Genomic DNA, 19,599 nt, shown 5'->3' on the forward strand with positions numbered 1-19,599 from the left:
CATGGTGGCTCAAAATCTTGGGATTTTTCCCATTTATGGCCAATTTTGTCCCAAATACAAGGATTTCCGTGCTCTTTATGGTCATGGTGGCTCAAAATCTTGGGATTTTTCCCATTTATGGCCAATTTTGTCCCAAATACAAGGGTTTCCATGCTCTTCATGGCCATGATAGGTCAAAATCTTGGGATTTTTCCCATTTATGGCCAATTTTGTCCCAAATACAAGGATTTCCATGTCCTCGATGGCCATGGTGGCTCCAAATCTGGGAACATTTCACCCTTTATGACCAGTTTGGCCCCAAACACGAGCATTTTGGGTTATTTTGGCCCAAAATACAGGAAAATGTTGCCCTTGATGGTCATTTAGTCAACACGTCTGGTGAGATTTCACGTTTTATGACTATTTTTACCCAAATACAGGTAAATTTGCCTCTTCCAGCCACTTCTTTGTCAAGAGTTGAAATATTTGAAATATTATGGGGATATTTTTCCTCCTTATCACCAGTTTTAGCAAAATTTGGGGCTGCTATCCCCTTTTAGGACCACATTTTTCCCAAATACGGGAAAAATTTTGCACTTTTTGGCTTTACTTTTTCCAATATGTGGGGCTGTCGTTTTTGCCGCAAAAATGGGATATTTTGGGGCACGGGGGATTTTGGTCCCTGCTGTGTCACCGTGGGTGCTGGTGGTGGTTACGGTGCTTATTACACGGTGCTACATCCCATGACAAAAACAGCAATTTTCGCTACTTGAGCAAATCTGGGGCTTTTTTGCCCATTATGCCCATTTTTACCCCAAATATGAAGACTCCCATATCCTTTATGGTCATTTTTTCTCTACATTCTCTATATTTTTCCCTTTAAGTCCATTTTTTGGGATCACTTTCACTTTTTTTGGTAAGTTTTCCAGCAAATCGTCTGAAGTTCTTCCTCTTCCAGCCCATTTTCCCCCAAATATAGTGAAATTTTACATTTTCTGGCCAATTTGGCCCTAATTATGGGGACACTTTTGCCTTTTATGGCTACTTTTGCAACACCGTTAGGGAAACTTTTGCCTTTTCCACCTTCTTTACCCCAAATATGCCCATGCCTTTTTATAGACAATTTAGCCCTAAATATGGGGGCATTTCGCTCTTTATAGCCATTTTTACCCCAAATATTGACATTTCTTCACATTTTGGGCAAGCTTTCCTCCAGATATGGACTTTTCTTTCCCCGTCGTGGTCGTTTCTCCAGCGAAAATGGGGCTGTTTTGCCTCTTTTTGCTTTTTTTTTTGCCTCAAATATTTTCCTTTTTTTGGACATATTTCCTCTACATATTTTGATCGTTTTGCCCTTTATGGCCAGTTTTGCACCAAAAATGGGGATGTTTTTCCTTTTAAGGTCATTTCCCCCCTATTATGGGAACATTTTTGCACTTTAGAGCCATTTTTGCCCATTTCTGCCTCTAACACCCTTGAACATTGGAGGCTTTTATGAGCCGTTTTACCCATTTTTGCCCATTTCAGCTCCCCATGAGAGGAAATTTGGGCCAAAAACCATCAATTTTGGCTCTTTTTGGGGGGGGATTTTGTTCCACCCTGTGTCACTGTGGGTTATACTGGTTGTGGTGGTTATGCTTGTACTTATCACCGTGCTACATCCCATGACAAAAAACCATCCTCAACATTTTGGGGACATTTCACCCTTTATGGCCATTTTTCTCCCAATACTCCCATTTCTCTACTTTTTATGCCTCCAAATACCGTTTTTTTAACCCCATATGGCACGTTTTCAACCAAAACACGACAATTCTTACCCCAAATATAACAAAGTTTGCCCCTTTATGGACATTTTCCCCCAAAACATGGAGATATTTCCCATTTGTCCCCAATTTTTGCCCCAAATATGGACATTTCTGTGCCACCGTGACTCAAATATGGGGGCGTTTAATCTTTTAATCCCATTTTTGCCCCAAATATTGCCATTCCTCAACATTTCGTGGCCAGCCATTCCCGAAATACGTTGATGTCATACCCTCAAAGTCCATTTTTGCCCCCAATTTGGTGTCGGCTTGCCTTTTCTCACAGTTTCTTCCCCAAATATGGGCTTTTTTTTTGCTCTTTATGTCCATTTTTACCCCAAATATGTTGATTATTTTGCTTTTTGTTCCCATTTTACGTTTTTCAACCATTTCTACTTCATAAGTCAACACTCAAGAAGGAAAACCCAAACTTTATAATTATAGAAAACACGCAAGAAGACAAAAAAAAAACACATTTTTACCCTCTAGGATGCCTCCAGGAGCCCAAATTGGGGTGAAAACGCCCGGAATTGGTGAAAATATATATTTTTGGCTGCAGAAAAAAGGTGGGAGGGGTTTTTGAGTGGCGGGTCGATGACTTTGCCCCGCCGTGGTACTGCTGGTAGCATTGATCTGTGGGGCCACGGGACCGAGGTCACCGTCTCCTCCGGTAAGTCCTCCGGCCAAAAATCTCGCCACGGCGATTTTGGGCCAATTTTCTTCAATTTTGGGCCGGGTGGGGGGTCCGTGGGGCGGCCGGCCCCCATTTTGGGGGCCGAAAAGGGGGCAAAACGGCCGTCGATGGGTGGAAATGTCCGATTTGGGGTCGATTTTGGGGGGGAATTTTCGTCTGGAGGGGGTTTTTGGGGCAGAATTGGGTGAAAATGTCGATTTTTGGGGTTGATTTTGATGGGGGGAAATTTGGTCATAGGGAGTTTGGTGTCAGGACTGGGTGAAAATGTCGATTTTCAGGTCTTTTCGGGGGGAAAAATTATTATGGCGGTGATTTGATGGCAGGGTCATGTCAAAAATATGATTTTAGGGTGTTTTTAGGGGAAAAATGTTAACTGAAGGCAGTTTGATGTCAGGATTGGGTCAAAAACTCAATTTGGGGGTCTTTTAGAAAAAAAAATCACGCGGAGGTGATTTGCCGGCAGGATTAGGTCAAAAACTCTTTGTCAGCCCTAAAATGTCTATTTTTAGATATTTTTTTTTTTTGGGGGGGGAGGGGAAAATAGGACGTGTGAGGGCAAAAGGGACCCGAGGGAAGGTTTTGGGGCTTAATTTGGCATTTTTGTTGAGTTGAGTTTAGTAGAGGGTTTGTGTAGAGTGGAAATGTCGATTTTTTTCTCTCCCCAGTTTATATATTTTATATATTTTATATATTTTATATATTTTTAATATATATAATATATTTAATAGATATTTCTATATGTTTATATATAATATATAATATATATATAAAATATATAATATATAGATTTTTAGATTTATAAATATATATTTTTTTTTCTGGGGGAGAAATTGCTTTGTTTGGGCAAAATATGGAGAAAAAAAGGACTTTTCAGGCAAAATTATGTCAGAAAATATATTTGGCAGATAAGGCTGAACAGGGGAAGACAGAAGACTTTGAATTTTGCAGTTTTTCAGGTTTTTTTTAGGTTTCGCAGTTGGGGCGTCTCTAGGGAGTTCGTTTTCTTGGTGACTTAGTCCCAAAGTTTGAGTTTCTAAGAAAAAAAAATAGAGATTTCTATTTAATAGGACAGTTTGATTATTGAGTCTTCGGGTCGAGCCCTAATTGAGGCTTTTTGAGAGCTTTTTGGGCAAAAGGACAGAAAAGTCCCTGTTTTTAACAAAAATGGCCAGGGAGGTTAGTTAATTGAAAAAATCATTGTGAATTGACCCAAAATAGTGGGTGAAGATTGAGGCTGAAGGATGAAATTTCAGGTAATGTCTTCCTTTTAATTTGGGCTGGTTTTGGGGTGGTTTGAGTTAAATTTGCCAGGCTGATGTCCCTAAGTCTAGGTCCCCGCAAATCTCCTGGAATTTGGCTTTTTTCATGGATTTTCTCTGAAATGAGGCATTTTGGGGGCTCTTGGGTGAATTTCAGGGGGTCTTGGTGGCTAAAAATATCTTAATTTTATCGATAATCGCTTTTGAGGCGGTTTTAGGAGTTTTTAGAGTTGTTAAAATTTCACCAAAGTCGAAATCTAATCCCTTTTTTACCCAGAAAAGGTTTAATAGGACATTTTTGGGGCAGTTTTAGAGGAGTTTGACTTACTTAGGGCAAAGACCCACCCAAAAAATATTGCATTATAATCCTTATTTTTAATTAATTAATTAGTAGGGACTTCATTAATTGAGACAAAAAGCAGGAGTGGCTTGAGACTGTTAGTTATTTTTTTCTTCCCTTCCAAATTTGGCTATTTAATGATAAATTTTGATACCATTAAATTTTAAATGAGGCTTAAGCATTGATTTTTGACCCATTATTGTCAATTTTTGGCATATTTTTGCTTTTATTCACCCATAACTCCTCAAAACCTCCCCACAAGTCTCATTTTTAATTTAATATCCAAAAATTAGGGTTTTTGGCATGACGATTTCTAATGCTTTTACGCAGTAGGCAGGCTTGGAATGAGGCATTTTGTGCTCAAATAGTGATTTTTATGGTATTTATGGCAAAATAGTGATTTTTAGGCAATTTCTCATTATAGTCTTAGTCGTTCTTTATGAGGGAGGAAAAATTGGTTGAAAAGAGCCAGGAATTGGGTTTTTTAAGAGCAGAGATGAACATTTTTAGAGGGGGAACCCATTTTATTGCATTTCTTAATTAAGCCATAAAAAGATAATTAGACATTTTACCTCTCCGGCTGCAGATACAACAATTTTAGCTAAATTCACGCAATAATCTGCTTTCCCCCCAAAAAAGCAAACACCCAATTATAGCAGAAAAAAAAAAAAAGGGGGGCAATAATTTGTGATGTTTAAGGTTTTTAGGTCAAAAAAGGGGGGAATTTGAGGTTCCAGGTTCAGTTTATTGCTTAAAATTATTTTAAATTGGTAATTATAATAATATTAACAATATATATAATAATATAATATGTTATAAAATAATATAACAAAATATATAACATATATAACACATATATAATATATATAATATAATATAATATATATAATATATAGTATTTATTATATATGTGTTATATATAGTGTATAATAATTATATATAATGATATTATTATAATTATTATCATTTAAAATCATTTTAATTTATTTTAGCCTAAAATCGACTCCAAGAGTTTAATTATTTGCCTGGAGTTGGTGATAAAAAATATTATTAAAAAGTTGTTTTTTTTTTCACCACAAACTTCCAACAATATGGCCCAAAGCTTTAAAAATATAAAGAAATTAAATTAAAAGTCACTTTTTTTTTCCTCTTTTCCACCTAAAATGGCTGATTTCAGCCCAGTTTGGTGGCCGGAAGTTGCAGCTGTGCTTGTTTTTCAGCTGGCTTTATTTTGAGGTTAGAATTGCCTGAAATAGCTCAGTTCTGGTTTCGAAAACAGCAAAAAAAGGGGAAGCGGGGGTTTTTCACCATTTTTGCATGTTAAATACGCGAAAAAAAAAAAGAAAAACAAAGAGGAGGCAAATCCTGTCTGAAAAACAGCACCTGGTTTTTGGGGAAAAATAACCCGCTTTGCAGGTGGTAAACAGCAGCTTTGGGCTAAAACCAGAGGGTTTCAGGCAAATTCAGTTGGGTCTGGCCGGGTTTCATTTCCCTGAAAATTGAGGAATTTGGCTCAAAAGATGTTGATAATTTCTAAGCCTCGCTACGTGCTTTAATGCATTTATACACCACTCCACCTCGTTTAACGTATATTCTATGTATAATATAGCATGTAATATATTAAATATAGGGAGATAATGGGTAGAATTATTAGATTTAATTATTAGATGAAATATATAGGTAGAATTATTAGATTTTATATAAATATTTAGTGTAGCAGGCGTATAATAGAAATTATATCCGATATATATAATATATCCGATATATATAATATATCCAATATATATAATATATCCAATATATACGCCAGGCTTCTAATATATATATCTATTAGCTATATCTGTAATATTTCATATATATTATATAAATATATATATTATAAATATAAATTAGATAAATCTGCTATGTCTAATATCTAATAAACGAATATTTATATTTATTATATATATTATATCTAATACCTATCGTATATGTTAGATATATAGGTGTCTCTATATATGTTATATCTAATATATATCATATATATTAGATATATTTTTGTATATTTAAGAAATATACATTTTTTGCACAGAAATATAACATAAAATACACGTTTTATGTATATTTTTTGTATATCTAACATATAAGATGGATATTAGATATATATAACATATATATAATATATAATAGCTATAGATAATATATAATTGATATTAGATATATGTAACGGATATATCGAATATATAATAACTATAAAATATATAATACATATTTAACGGATATATCTAAAATATTATATATTATATATATTATATATTATGTTTATATTATATATATTATATAGATGTGTGTAATATAATATATATATAATATATATAGATATATTATATTTATAGATATATATTTTATATATATATATATGATGTATATATTATATATATTATATATATGTGTGTGTAATATAATATATATAATATATATATATTATACATATATATAACGGATATATCTAATATATAATATAAATATATAATACATAATCGATATATATAATGGATATATCTAATATATAATAGCTAGAGATAATATATATTGGATATAATCAATAGATATATCTACTGCGTGTAATATATCTAATATCTAATATGTATAGCATGTGTTATAACGAATATATTTATTTAATATTTAATTAATTAATATTTAATGAATGTGTTATACATAGAAGATATTGGATATATAACAGATATATCAAATATATATATATATAATATAATATAATATATATATAATATATACTATATAATATATAGTATATATATCATATATATCGTATATTATATATCGAATATATCGAATATATATTATATTTTATAGACCTACTATAGGCTATTTAATGATATATATCACGATACATAAATTAATTAAATTAAATTAATTAATTAAATTAATCAATTAAATTAATTAGCTGAAGGCAAACCCATAAATTTTTATAGAGATATTTAAAAATCTAAGCATTAATTAATCGGCGGTAATTATTTCTATCGTAACGGGTTTAAATCCCTAGAATATTAATTATGCCCCTTAGATTTACAGAAAATTAATTAATTAGCTCTATATTAATCGATAATTAAGACAGAACTTAGACTTTCTCGATCGATAATCTAGACGCCCAAATTTAACCAAATTCACCCGCTTTTAGCTAAAATCGAAAGCCGTTCAAGTTGTTTTTTTTTTAATTTCAACCTTCCGGAGGGATTAATTAGCACTAATTATCTTCATTAATTCTCCGATTTTGACTTTTAGCCACTGATTCCCCCCCCAGCCCTCAAACCAGATTAATTTGGTTTTTGCCTGAATTCGGGCTTTTTTAAAGAAATTAGTGCTTGGCACTTAACGAGGATGGTGAGGGGACTTAATGAGCCGGGTTAATTAGCGGTAGCTGGGGACTAATTGCACTAATTGATGGTTGTAATTAGATGAGTTTAATTGCACTGGTTGATGGGACTGGCCCAGTATGGACCAGTATCAGGGCTCTGGGTACTGGTGGTACTGAACTGGATGCACTGGGGCTATAGGGTGCTGGTACTGGACCAGTACAGGTGGTACTGGGACCAGTACGGGTGCCCTGGCACCAGTACTGCCCATACTGGGACCAGTACGGGGGTTGCGGGACCAGTACTGCCCCTACTGAGACCAGTACATGGGCCCCGGCACTGGTACTGGTGGTACTGGCACCAGTACGGGTGCCCTGGCACCAGTACTGCCCCTACTGAGACCAGTACAGGTGGTACTGGGACCAGTACGGGGCCCCCGGCACCAGTACAGACCGTACTGGGACCAGTACGGGGGCTGTGGCACCAGTACCGCCCTTACTGGGACCAGTACAGGGCACCCGGCACCTGTACTGGCCCTACTGGGACCAGTACGGGCGCTCCGGCACCAGTACTAGCAGTACTGGGACCAGTACGGGTGCCCTGGCACCAGTACTGCCCGTACTGGGACCAGTACGGGGGTTGCGGCACCAGTACTGCCCGTACTGGGACCAGTACAGGGGTTGCGGCACCAGTACTGCCCGTACTGGGACCAGTACGGGGGTTGCGGCACCAGTACTGCCCGTACTGGGACCAGTACGGGGCCCCCGGCACCAGTACTGGCCCTACTGGGACCAGTACAGGGCCCCCGGCACCAGTACTGGCCCTACTGGGACCAGTACGGGGGCTCCGGCACCAGTACTGGCCATACTGGGACCAGTATGGGGGCTGTGGCACCAGTACTAGCAGTACTGGGACCAGTACGGGGCCCCCGGCACCAGTACTGGCCATACTGGGACCAGTACGGGCGCTCCGGCACCAGTACTAGCAGTACTGGGACCAGTACGGGCGCTCCGGCACCAGTACTAGCAGTACTGGGACCAGTACGGGCGCTCCGGCACCAGTACTAGCAGTACTGGGACCAGTACGGGCGCCCCGGCACCAGTACTAGCAGTACTGGGACCAGTACGGGTGCCCCGGCACCAGTACTAGCAGTACTGGGACCAGTACGGGCGCTCCGGCACCAGTACTAGCAGTACTGGGACCAGTACGGGTGCCCCGGCACCCGTACTGCCCGTACTGGGACCAGTACGGCGCCCCCGGCACCCGTACTGCCCGTACTGGGACCAGTACGGCGCCCCCGGCACCCGTTCTGCCCGTACTGGGACCAGTACGGGGGCTCTGGCTCCCGTACTGGGACCAGTACGGGGGCTCCGGCACCCGTACTGGCGGTACTGGGACCAGTACAGGGGCCCCGGCACCAGTACTGGCAGCACTGGGACCAGTTTGGGGGTCCCAGCACCAGTACTGCCCATACTGGGACCAGTACGGGGGCTCCGGCACCAGTACTGCCCATACTGGGACCAGTACAGGTGGTATTGGGACCAGTATGGGAGCTCCAGCACCCGTACAGGTGGTACTGGGACCAGTTCAGGGGCTCTGGCACCAGTACTGGCCATACTGAGACCAGTACAGGGACTCCGGCACCAGTACTGGCAGTACTGGGACCAGTACGGGGGCTCCGGCACCACTGCTGCCCGTACTGGGACCAGTACGGGGTCCCTGGCACCAGTACAGCCTGTACTGGGACCAGTAAAGGGGCTCCGGCAGCTGTACTGGTGGTACTGGGACCAGCAGGAGGCTCCAGCACCAGTACAGTCTTTACTGGGACCAGTATGGGGGCTCTGGCACCAGTGCTCACCCTACTGGGACCAGTTCGGGTGCTCCGGCACCAGTACTGGCCCTACTGGGACCAGTACAGGGGCTCCGGCACCAGTACAGCCAGTACTGGGACCAGTAAAGGGGCTCCAGCAGCTGTACTGGTGGTACTGGGACCAGCAGGAGGCTCCAGCACCAGTACAGTCTTTACTGGGACCAGTATGGGGGCTCTGGCACCAGTGCTCCCCCTACTGGGACCAGTTCGGGTGCCCCGGCACCAGTACTGGCCCTACTGGGACCAGTACAGGGGCTCCGGCACCAGTACTGGTGGTACTGGGACCAGTATGGGAAGTGAGACACCTGTACTGCCTGTACTGGGACCAGTACAGGTGGTACTGGGACCAGTTCGGGGGTTGCAGCACCAGTACTGCCCATACGGGGACCAGTACGGGGGCTCCGGGACCAGTACGGGGGCTCCGGCACCAGTACTGCCCATACTGGGACCAGTACAGGGGCTCCGGCACCCCTACTGGTGGTACTGGGATTAGTACGGGAGCTCCCACACTGGTACTGGTGCTACTGGGACCAGTACAGGAGCTCCAGCACCAGTACTGGCCATACTGGGACCAATACAGGGGCTCTGGCACCAGTACAGCCCGTACTGGGACCAGTAAAGGGGCTCCGGCAGTTGTACTGGTGGTACTGGGACCAGCAGGGGGCTCCAGCACCAGTACAGGCTGTACTGGGACCAGTAGGGGAGTTCAGGCACCTGTACTGGTGGTACTGGGACCAGTACAGGAGCTCCGGCACCAATATTGGCCATACTGGCACCAGTACAGGAGCTCCGGCACCTGTACTGGTTGTACTGGGACCAGTATGGTCTTTCTGGCACCAGTACTGCCCATACTGATAGCCACTAATACCAGTAAGGACCAGTACGGGGCGCTCTGGTACTGGTGGAGCTGAACCGGGTCTACTGGGGCTATTGGGTGCTGGTACTGGACCAGTAGGACCAGTATGGACCAGTATGGAACAATAAGGGCCAGTAAGGACCAGTATGAACCAGTAAGGACCAGTATGAACCAGTAAGGACCAGTATGGGGTTCTCTGGTACTGGCGATGCTGAACTGGGTGTACTGGGGCTATGGTGTGCTAGTACTTGACCAGTATGAACCAGTAAGGGCCAATAGGAACCAATATGGACCAGTATGAACCAGTAAGGGCCAATAGGGACCAGTAGAAACCAGTAAGGACCAGTATGCGGGCTGTGGTGCCAAACTGGGTCTACTGAGGCTATGGGGTGCTCATACTGAACCAGTAAGGGCCAGTAAAGGCCAGTAGGGACCAGTATGAACCAGTAAGGGGATTTCTGAAACTGGTGGTACTGGACTGGGTCTACTGAGGCTATGGGGTGCTCATACTGAACCAGTAAGGCCCAATACCTCCCAGTATGGCCCAATACCTCCCAGTACGGCCCAATACCACCCAGTATGACCTCCCAGTATAACCCAATACCCCCCAGTCTGACCCAATACCTCCCAGTATGACCTCCCAGTACAACCCAATACCTCCCAGTCTGACCCAATACCTCCTTATATGACCCAATACCACGCAGTATGACCTCCCAGTCTGACCCAATACCTCCCAGTACAACCCAATACCTCCTTATATGACCCAATACCTCCCAGTCTGACCTCCCAGTATGACCCAATACCTCCCAGTATGACCTCCCAGTACGGCCCAATACCACCCAGTATGACCTCCCAGTATGACCCAATACCACCCAGTATGACCAATACCTCCCAGTACCTCCCAGTACAGCCCAACACCTCCCAGTACTCCCCAACACCTCCCAGTACACCCCAATACCTCCCAGTATGACCCAATACCTCCCAGTATGACCTCCCAGTCTTCCCCAATACCTCCCAGTATGACCCAATACCTCCCAGTATGACCTCCCAGTACGACCCAATACCTCCCAGTACGCCCCAATACCCCCCAGTACACCCCAATACCCCCCAGTCTGACCCAATACCACCCAGTACAACCTCCCAGTACAACCCAACACCTCCCAGTACCACCCAGTCCACCCCAATACCTCCTTATACACCCCAATACCCCCCAGTACGGCCCAATACCACCCAGTACAACCTCCCAGTCCACCCCAACACCCCCCAATCCACCCCAATACCCCCCAATACCACCCAGTACGGCCCAATACCACCCAGTATGACCTCCCAGTATGACCCAATACCACCCATTATGCTCCAATACCTCCCAGTCCACCCCAATACCCCCCAGTACGGCCCAATACCTCCCAGTATGACCTCCCAGTCCACCCCAACACCCCCCAATCCACCCCAATACCCCCCAGTCCCCCCCAGTACCCCCCACTCTAACCCCCCACCCTCTTCCTCTCCCCTTTCCAGCCACCCCCCGCGGCCCCACCCTCTTCCCGCTGCTCTCCTGCTCTTCCTCCTCCTCCTCCTCCTCGCTCTACGCCGTGGGCTGCGTGGCCGTCGGCCACGTCCCCGCCGGGGTCACCTTCTCCTGGACCGATGTCACCAACGCCACCGTGGCCACCACCATTGTCAACTTCCCGGAAGCCCGCGGCCCCGGGGGCAACTGGGCCGCCAGCCGCTTGGAGTTGCCCCTGCAGGAGGGGAAGGGGCGCCAGCCCTTCTACTGCCGCGCCGCCCACCCGCGGGGCAACCCCGTGGTGCTGGCTGTGAGTAACCCCGGTGAGTAGGTGGTGGTGGCAGCGTGGGGGGTGGGGGGGGTGGGGTGTGGGGCGGTGGGGGGGTGTTGCTCGGGGTTTACTACTCGTTGGGGTTCTCCTTGGGGTGTCCTGCTGGGGGTGGCCTACTTGTTGTGTGCTACTTGTTGGGTTCTCCTTGTTGTATCCGATTTGTTGGGTTCTCCTTGTTGTATCCTACTTGTTGGGTCCTCCTCTTTGGGGACTTCTTGTTGTATCTTACTCATTGGGTTCTCCTTGTTGTATCCTACTCGTTGGTGTCTTCCTCATTGGGTCTTCCTTGTAGTGTCCTCCTCGTAGTATCCTCCTTGTTGTATCCTACTCATTGGGTCCTTCTGGTTGGGTCCTCCTTGTTGTGTCCTACTTGTTGGGTTCTCCTTGTTGTATCCTACTCGTTGGTGTCTTCCTCATTGGGTCTTCCTTGTAGTGTCCTCCTCGTAGTATCCTCCTTGTTGTATCCTACTCATTGGGTCCTCCTCATTGGGTCCTTCTCATTGTATCTTCCTCGTGGGTCTCCTCGTTGGGTCCTCCTTGTTGTGTTCTCCTCATAGTATCCTTCTCGTAGTGTCCTCCTCATGGTGTCTTCCTTGTGGGTCTTCTTGTTGGCTGCCTCCTCATTGTATCTCAGTTGTAGTGCCCTCCTCATAGTGTCCTCCTCGTTGTATCTTCCTTGCGGATCTCCTTGTTGTGTCCTCCTTGTTGTGTTCTCCTCATAGTATCCTCCTTGTTGGGTCCTCCTTGTTGGTGGCCTCCTTGTTGTATCTTCCTCGTTGTATCTTCCTCGTTGTATCCTCCTCATTGTATCCTCCTTGTTGTGTCCTCCTCCACCTCCTGAGCCTCCTCTTGGTCCTTTTTGGTCCTTTTTTTGTCCCTTTTTGTCCTTTTTTAGTCCTTTTTGGACCTTCTTGGTCCTTCTCCTCCTCTTGGTCCTCCATCTTCTCCTGAGCCTCCTCTTGGTCCTTTTTTGTCCTTTTTTGTCCTTTTTTGTCCTTTTTTGTCCTTTTTTGTCCTTCTTGCTCCTATTTGGCCCTTTTTTTTGTCCTTTTTTGTCCTTTTTTGGTCCTTTTTGGTCCATTTTGGTCCTTTTTGGTCCTTTTTGGTCCTTTTTGGTCCTTCTTGCTCCTATTTGGCCCTTTTTTTTGTCCTTTTTTGTCCTTCTTGGTCCTTTTTGGTCCTTTTTGGTCCTTTTTGGTCCTTCTTGCTCCTATTTGGCCCTTTTTTTGTCCTTTTTTGTCCTTTTTTGTCCTTCTTGGTCCTTCTTTGTCCTTTTTGGTCCTATTTGGTCCTATTTGGCCTTTTTTTTGTCCTTTTTTGTCTTTTTTTGTCCTTCTTGGTCCTTCTTGGTTCTTTTTGGTCCTATTTGGTCCTTTTTTGTCCTTTTTCTGTCCTTTTTTTTTTCTTTTTTTTTGTCCTTTTTTGTCTTTTTTTGTCCCTTTTTGTCCTTTTTTCTCCTTCTTTCTCCTCCTCACCCCCCCACCCCACCACCACCCCCTAACCCTCTCCCCACCCCCCCCACCCCACAGGCTCGTCCCAACCCACCGCCCCGGTCCTCTCCATCCACCCCCCGTCCCGCGAGGACTTCGAGGGCCCCTACAGGAACTCCAGCCTCCTCTGCCGCGTCCGCGGCCCCCGCGGCCTCACCCCCGTCACCTGGCTGAAGAACGGGGCCCCCGTCACCGCCGGCGCCGTCACCGCCGGCTCAAGGACCGACGGCACCGGCGCCTACGTCACCGACAGCTGGTTGAGCGTCACCGAGGCCGAGTGGGACGCCGGCACCGTCTACACCTGCCAGGCCGACGGCGAGATGAGGAACAGCAGCAAGTCGCTGGAGTGCGGGCGTAAGTGGTGGCCTCGTCTTTATTTTTGGGGGAAAAAGTGACATAAATTCAAATTTTGGGGGCACCAAAGCCAGCCCTGAATGTTAGATAAGACAGAAGTTATACCCTCGCCTTTATTTTTGGGGAGGAACCAGCCAAAATCCAAATTTTGGTTCCACCAAACCCATCCCTGAACCTTAGATAAGTCAGAAGTGAGGCCTTCATCTTTATTTTGGGGGAGGAACTGGCCAAAATCCAAATTTTGGTTCCACCAAACCCAGCTCTGAATCTTAGATAAGTCAGAAGTTGTACCCTCACCTTTATTTTTGGGGAGGAACCAGCCAAAATCCAAATTTTGGTTCCACCAAACCCATCCCTGAACCTTAGATAAGTCAGAAGTGAGGCCTTCATCTTTATTTTGGGGGAGGAACCGGGAAAAATCCAAATTTTTGTTCCACCAAACCCAGCTCTGAATCTTAGATAAGGCAGAAGTGATGCCCTCACCCTTATTTTTGGGGAAAAAACAGGCAAAATCCAGATTTTGGTGCCACCAAACCCAGCTCTGAATCTTAGATAAGTCAGAAGTGGTGACCTTACCTTTAATTTTGGGGAAGAACCAGCCAAAATCCAAATTTTGGTTCCACCAAACCCATCCTTGAACCTTAGATCAGGTCAAAGCTGTAGCTTTACCCTTAGTTTTTGGGAAAAAACAGCCAGAATCCCAACTTTGGTGCCACCAAACCCATCCTTGAACCTTAAATAAGGTAAAAGCGATATCTTCACCCTTATTTTTGGGGAAAAAATGGGCAAAATCCCAACTTTGGTGCCACCAAACCCATCCCTGAACCCTAGATAAGGTAGTAATGGTGCCCTCACCCTTATTTTTTGGGGAAAAAACAGCCAAAATCCCAACTTTAGTTCCTCCAACCCATTTTCCTTGTCCTTTGGGCCCACCTGCTTATTTTTTGGGGGGAAAAACACAACTAAATCCCAACTTCCCCCCCTCGCCCGCCTCTTCCAGTGGACAAACCCGACAGCAGCGACATCGCGGTGCGCGTCCTGCCCCCGTCCTTCGTGGACATCTTCAACGAGAAGGTGGCCAAGCTGACCTGCAAGGTGAGCAACCTGCCCACGGTGGAGGGCTTGGTCATCTCCTGGCTCAAGGAGGACGGGCAAAAATTGGAGACCAAGACCATGCCCCGAGTCCTCCAAGCCAACAGCCTCTACGGGGTGGAAGGGGTGGCCAGCGTCTGCGCCGACGAGTGGAACAAGGAGGAGGTCTACACCTGCAAGGTCAGCCACCCCGAGCTGCTCTTCCCCGTCGAGGAGAAGCTGCAGAAGGCCACCGGTGAGTCCTCTCGACGAATCGGGGGGGGGGTTAAAAATTAAGTTAAAAAAAGAAAAAAAAAGTTAAAAAGTTAAAAAAAAAATAAAAGTTAAAAAGTTAAAAAAAAAAAAGTTAAAAAGTTAAAAAAAGAAAAAGTTTAAAAGTTAATTAAGTTAAAAAAAAAGGTAAAAAGTTAAGTTAAAAAAAAAAGGTAAAAAGTTAATTAAGTTAAAAAAAAATAAAAAGTTAATTAAGTTAAAAAAAAAAGGTAAAAAGTGAATTAAGTTAAAAAAAAAAAGTTAAAAAGTTAAGTTTAAAAAAAAAAGTTAAAAAGTTAATTAAGTTTAAAAAAAAAAGTTAAAAAGTTAATTAAGTTAAAAAAAAAGTTAGTTAATTAAGTTAAAAAAAAAGAAGTTAAAAAGTTAAGTTAAAAAAAAAGGTAAAAAGATAATTAAGTAAAAAAAAAGTTAAAAAGATAATTAAGTAAAAAAAAAAGTTGAAAAGTTAATTAAGTTTAAAAAAAAAAAGTTAAAAAGTTAATTAAGTTAAAAAAAAAGTTAAAAAGTTAATTAAGTTAAAAAAAAAAGTTAAAAAGTTAAATAAGTTAAAAAAAAAGGTAAAAAGTTAATTAAGTTAAAAAAAAGTTAAAAAGTTAATTGTTAAAAAAAAAAGTTTAAAAGTTAATTAAGTTAAAAAAAAAAGTTTAAAAGTTAAGTTAAAAAAAAAAAGGTAAAAAGTTAATTAAGTTAAAAAAAAAAGTTAAAAAGTTAATTAAGTTAAAAAAAAAGGTAAAAAGTGAATTAAGTTAAAAAAAAAGTTAAAAAGTTAAGTTAAAAAAAAAAAGGTAAAAAGTTAATTAAGTAAAAAGCGAAGAAAAATCAATGTAATTACATCACAAATTTGGAAAAATGAGGAAAAGGTGTTGCAATTCCATCACAAAATAGTAAAAAGCAAAGGAAAATCAATGTAATTACATCGCAAATTTGCAAAAATTAAGAAAAGGTGTTGCAATTCCATCACAAATTAGTAAAAAACAGAGAAAAAGCATTGAAATTGCATCGCAAATTTGGAAAAATGAGGAAAAGGCGTTGCAATCGCATCTCAAATTTGGAAAAAGAACTAAAAGGTGTTGCAATTCCATCACAAATTAGTAAAAAAGAAAGAAAAATTAATGTAATCACATCACAAATTTGGAAAAATGAGGAAAAGGTGTTGCAATTCCATCAAAAAGTAGTAAAAAGCAAAGGAAAATCAATGTAATCACATCACAAATTTGGAAAAATGAGGAAAAGGTGTTGCAATTCCATCGCAAATTAGTAAAAATAAAAGAAAAATCAATGTAATTACATCACAAATTCGGAAAAATGAGGACAAGGCGTTGCAATCGCATCTCAAATTTGGAAAAAGAACTAAAAGGTGTTGCAATTCCATCACAAATTAGTAAAAAGCAAAGAAAATCACAAATTAGTAAAAATAAAAGAAAAATCGATGTAATTACATCACAAATTTGGAAAAATGAGGAAAAGGCATTGCAATCACATCTCAAATTTGGAAAAAGAACTAAAAGGTGTTGCAATTCCATCACAAATTAGTAAAAAACAAAGGAAAAGCATTGAAATTGCATCGCAAATTTGCAAAAATGAGGAAAAGGCGTTGCAATTCCATCACAAATTAGTAAAAAACAAAGGAAAAGCATTGAAATTACATCACAAATTTGGAAAAAAGAAATAAAAGGCGTTGCAATCGCATCTCCAATTTGCAAAAACGAAGAAAAGGGCATAGAAATTGTACCAAAAATTTAGAAAAACGAGGAAAAGGCTTTGCGATCCCATCTCAGATTGGGAAAAATAAGTAAAAAATGGAATAAAAAGCGCTTTGACCTCAACCTACCGCCCTCTCCCTTGCAGAGCGCGACGCCAAGCCCCCCGCCCTCTACGTCTTCCCCCCTCCTCCGGAGCAGCTCAACGCCCACGAGACCGCCACCGTCACCTGCTTGGCCAAGGGTTTCAACCCCCCGGACCTCTTCATCCGTTGGCTCCGCAACGGCGAGCCCTTGCCGGCCTCCAGCTACGTCACCATGCCCCCCGTGGCCGAATCGCAACTGGCGCGCTCTTACTTCACCTACAGCGCCTTGAGCGTGGCCACCGAGGACTGGGGGGCCGGCAACGTCTTCACCTGCTTGGTGGGCCACGAGAGGTTGCCCTTGCAAGTGGCCCAAAAATCGGTGGACAAGTCCTCGGGTAAACCCACCTCGGTCAACGTCTCCCTGGTGCTCTCCGACACCGCCAGCTCCTGCTATTAAAAAAAAAAATCATTTTTCCCCCCCCCATCCTCCTCCTCCTTCCGTCGGTTTTATCTCAACGTGTTCAAAAACCCCCCAAAAAATAGCTGTTTTGGTGAAAAATGTGTTCAACTCCTCCTCTCCCCCCCCAAAAATAATATTTTTGCAATGCAGAACGTCTCCCTATAATCCATTAATTATAATCCTGCCCCCTATAATCCATTTTTTTATTTTTTCAACGTGGATTGTTATAATCCCCCCCAAAAAAATTCATTTTTCAGTGTGGATCTCCTCAAAACCTCCATTAAAATTGGTTTTTTCAACACCATTTTTTTTTTTCGATACGTATTGCTATGCGAAACGTATCAAAACATCCATCAAAACTCCTTTCCGCAATGCAAAACGCCTTCAACCACCCCCAAAATTTTTTTCAACATTGGGATGTGTTGAGATCCTCCCCAGATTTCATTCTGCGGTGTGAAATGCGTTAAATTTTCCAAAACTTTGCTTTTACAACACAAAATATGTTAAAACACCCATTAAATGTATTTTTTTGCAATCAGGAACACGTTCAAGTCTCCCCAAAATTTCATTTTGTGGTGCCAAATGCGTTAAAACATCCCCGAAAACGTGTTTCTGCAATGCAAAATGTGTTAAATTCCCCCCAAAAGCTGTTTTTTGCCATGCAAAATTTCATAAAGCCCCCTAAAAATGTGCTTTTGTGATGGGAAAAGTGGTAAAATATCCACCAAAACGTCTTTTTGTGATGTTAAACATTTTTAAATCCCCTCCAAGTTGGTTTTTGCAGTGGGAAAAGTGTCCAAATTCCACCCAAATGTGATTCTGCAGGGCAAAATGTGCCAAAAATCCCCTCAAAAAAAAAAATTTTTTTTGCAATGTCAAAAAAAACCTGTTTCTGCAATGCAAAATGTATAAAAGTCACCCAAAAAATGTTTCTGCAGTGCAAAAAAAATATATGAATTGTTTCTTCGATGCAAAATGTACCCCAAATCCCCCCCAAAAAAACTCTGTTTCTGCATCCCAAAACTTGTCAACCTCCCCCCTTCGGGATTTGTATCCGCGGTGCAAAACCTGTGACCCCCCCTCCCCTCTCCCCGAGGGAGAACCGACGGAAATAAAGCAAAACGATGGATTTTTGTTGGAAAACTGACCAAAAGCTCATTTTTTGTCCGGGCTGGGCGGGGTGGGGGGCGCGCGGCGGTGCAGGCGGCGGCTGTGTGCATCTTGGTCTTTGTAAATCCTTCGTTTCGTCCTTTTTGGATCATGTTTTTTGTAAATCTTTGCATTTTGGTCATTTCAAATCCTTGACTCTTGGTCTTTGCATCTTGGTCTTTGCAAATCCTTCATTTTATCCTCTTTGGATCATGTTTTTTGGAAATCTTTGTGTCGTGGTTTTTGCATCTTGGTCTTTGCAAATTTTTCCTTCATCCTCTTTGTATCTTGGTCTTTGTGTCTTGGTCTTTGTAAATCCTTCGCTTCATCCTCTTTGGATCATGTTTTTTGGAAATCTTTGTGTCGTGGTCTTTGCAAATTTTTCCTTCGTCCTCTTTGTATCTTGGTCTTTGCATCTTGGTTTTTGTAAATCCTTTGCTTCGTCCTCTTTGGATCATGTTTTTTTGTAAATCTTTGCATTTTGGTCATTTCAAATCCTTGACTCTTGGTCTTTGCTTCTTGGTTTTTGTAAATCCTTCGTTTCGTCCTCTTTGGATCATGTTTTTTGTAAATTTTTGTGTCGTGGTCTTTGCAAATTTTTCCTTCATCCTTTTTGTATCTTGGTCTTTGTGTCTTGGTCTTTGCAAATCCTTCGTTTCATCCTCTTTGGATCATGTTTTTTGGAAATCTTTGTGTCGTGGTTTTTGCATCTTGGTCTTTGCAAATTTTTCCTTTGTCCTCTTGGCGTCTTGGTCTTTGCATCTTGGTCTTTGTAAATCCTTCGTTTCGTCCTTTTTGGATCATGGTTTTTGTAAATCTTTGCATTTTGGTCATTTCAAATCCTTGACTCTTGGTCTTTGTGTCTTGGTTTTTGTAAATCCTTCGTTTCATCCTCTTTGGATCATGTTTTTTGGAAATCTTTGTGTCTTGGTCTTTGCAAATTTTTCCTTCATCCTCTTTGCTTCTTGGTCTTTGTGTCTTGGTCTTTGTAAATCCTTCGTTTT

At 42.4% G+C, this 19,599-nt stretch overlaps 1 gene segment (V, D, J or C); it reads left to right on the forward strand.

Annotated features, from left to right (window-relative positions):
* The first annotated feature begins 2,301 nt into the window (after positions 1 to 2,301).
* On the forward strand, positions 2,302 to 18,589 carry LOC140000049 (Ig mu chain C region-like). The segment is given in 5 exon segments: positions 2,302 to 2,451; positions 11,672 to 11,983; positions 13,521 to 13,835; positions 14,836 to 15,162; positions 17,049 to 18,589. Coding segments are annotated over 5 exon segments (1,425 nt in total).
* Positions 18,590 to 19,599: the final 1,010 nt, after the last annotated feature.

This window comes from Anas platyrhynchos, chromosome 31 (assembly GCF_047663525.1).
Source record: "Anas platyrhynchos isolate ZD024472 breed Pekin duck chromosome 31, IASCAAS_PekinDuck_T2T, whole genome shotgun sequence".
In the NCBI taxonomy this organism is placed as follows: domain Eukaryota; kingdom Metazoa; phylum Chordata; class Aves; order Anseriformes; family Anatidae; genus Anas; species Anas platyrhynchos.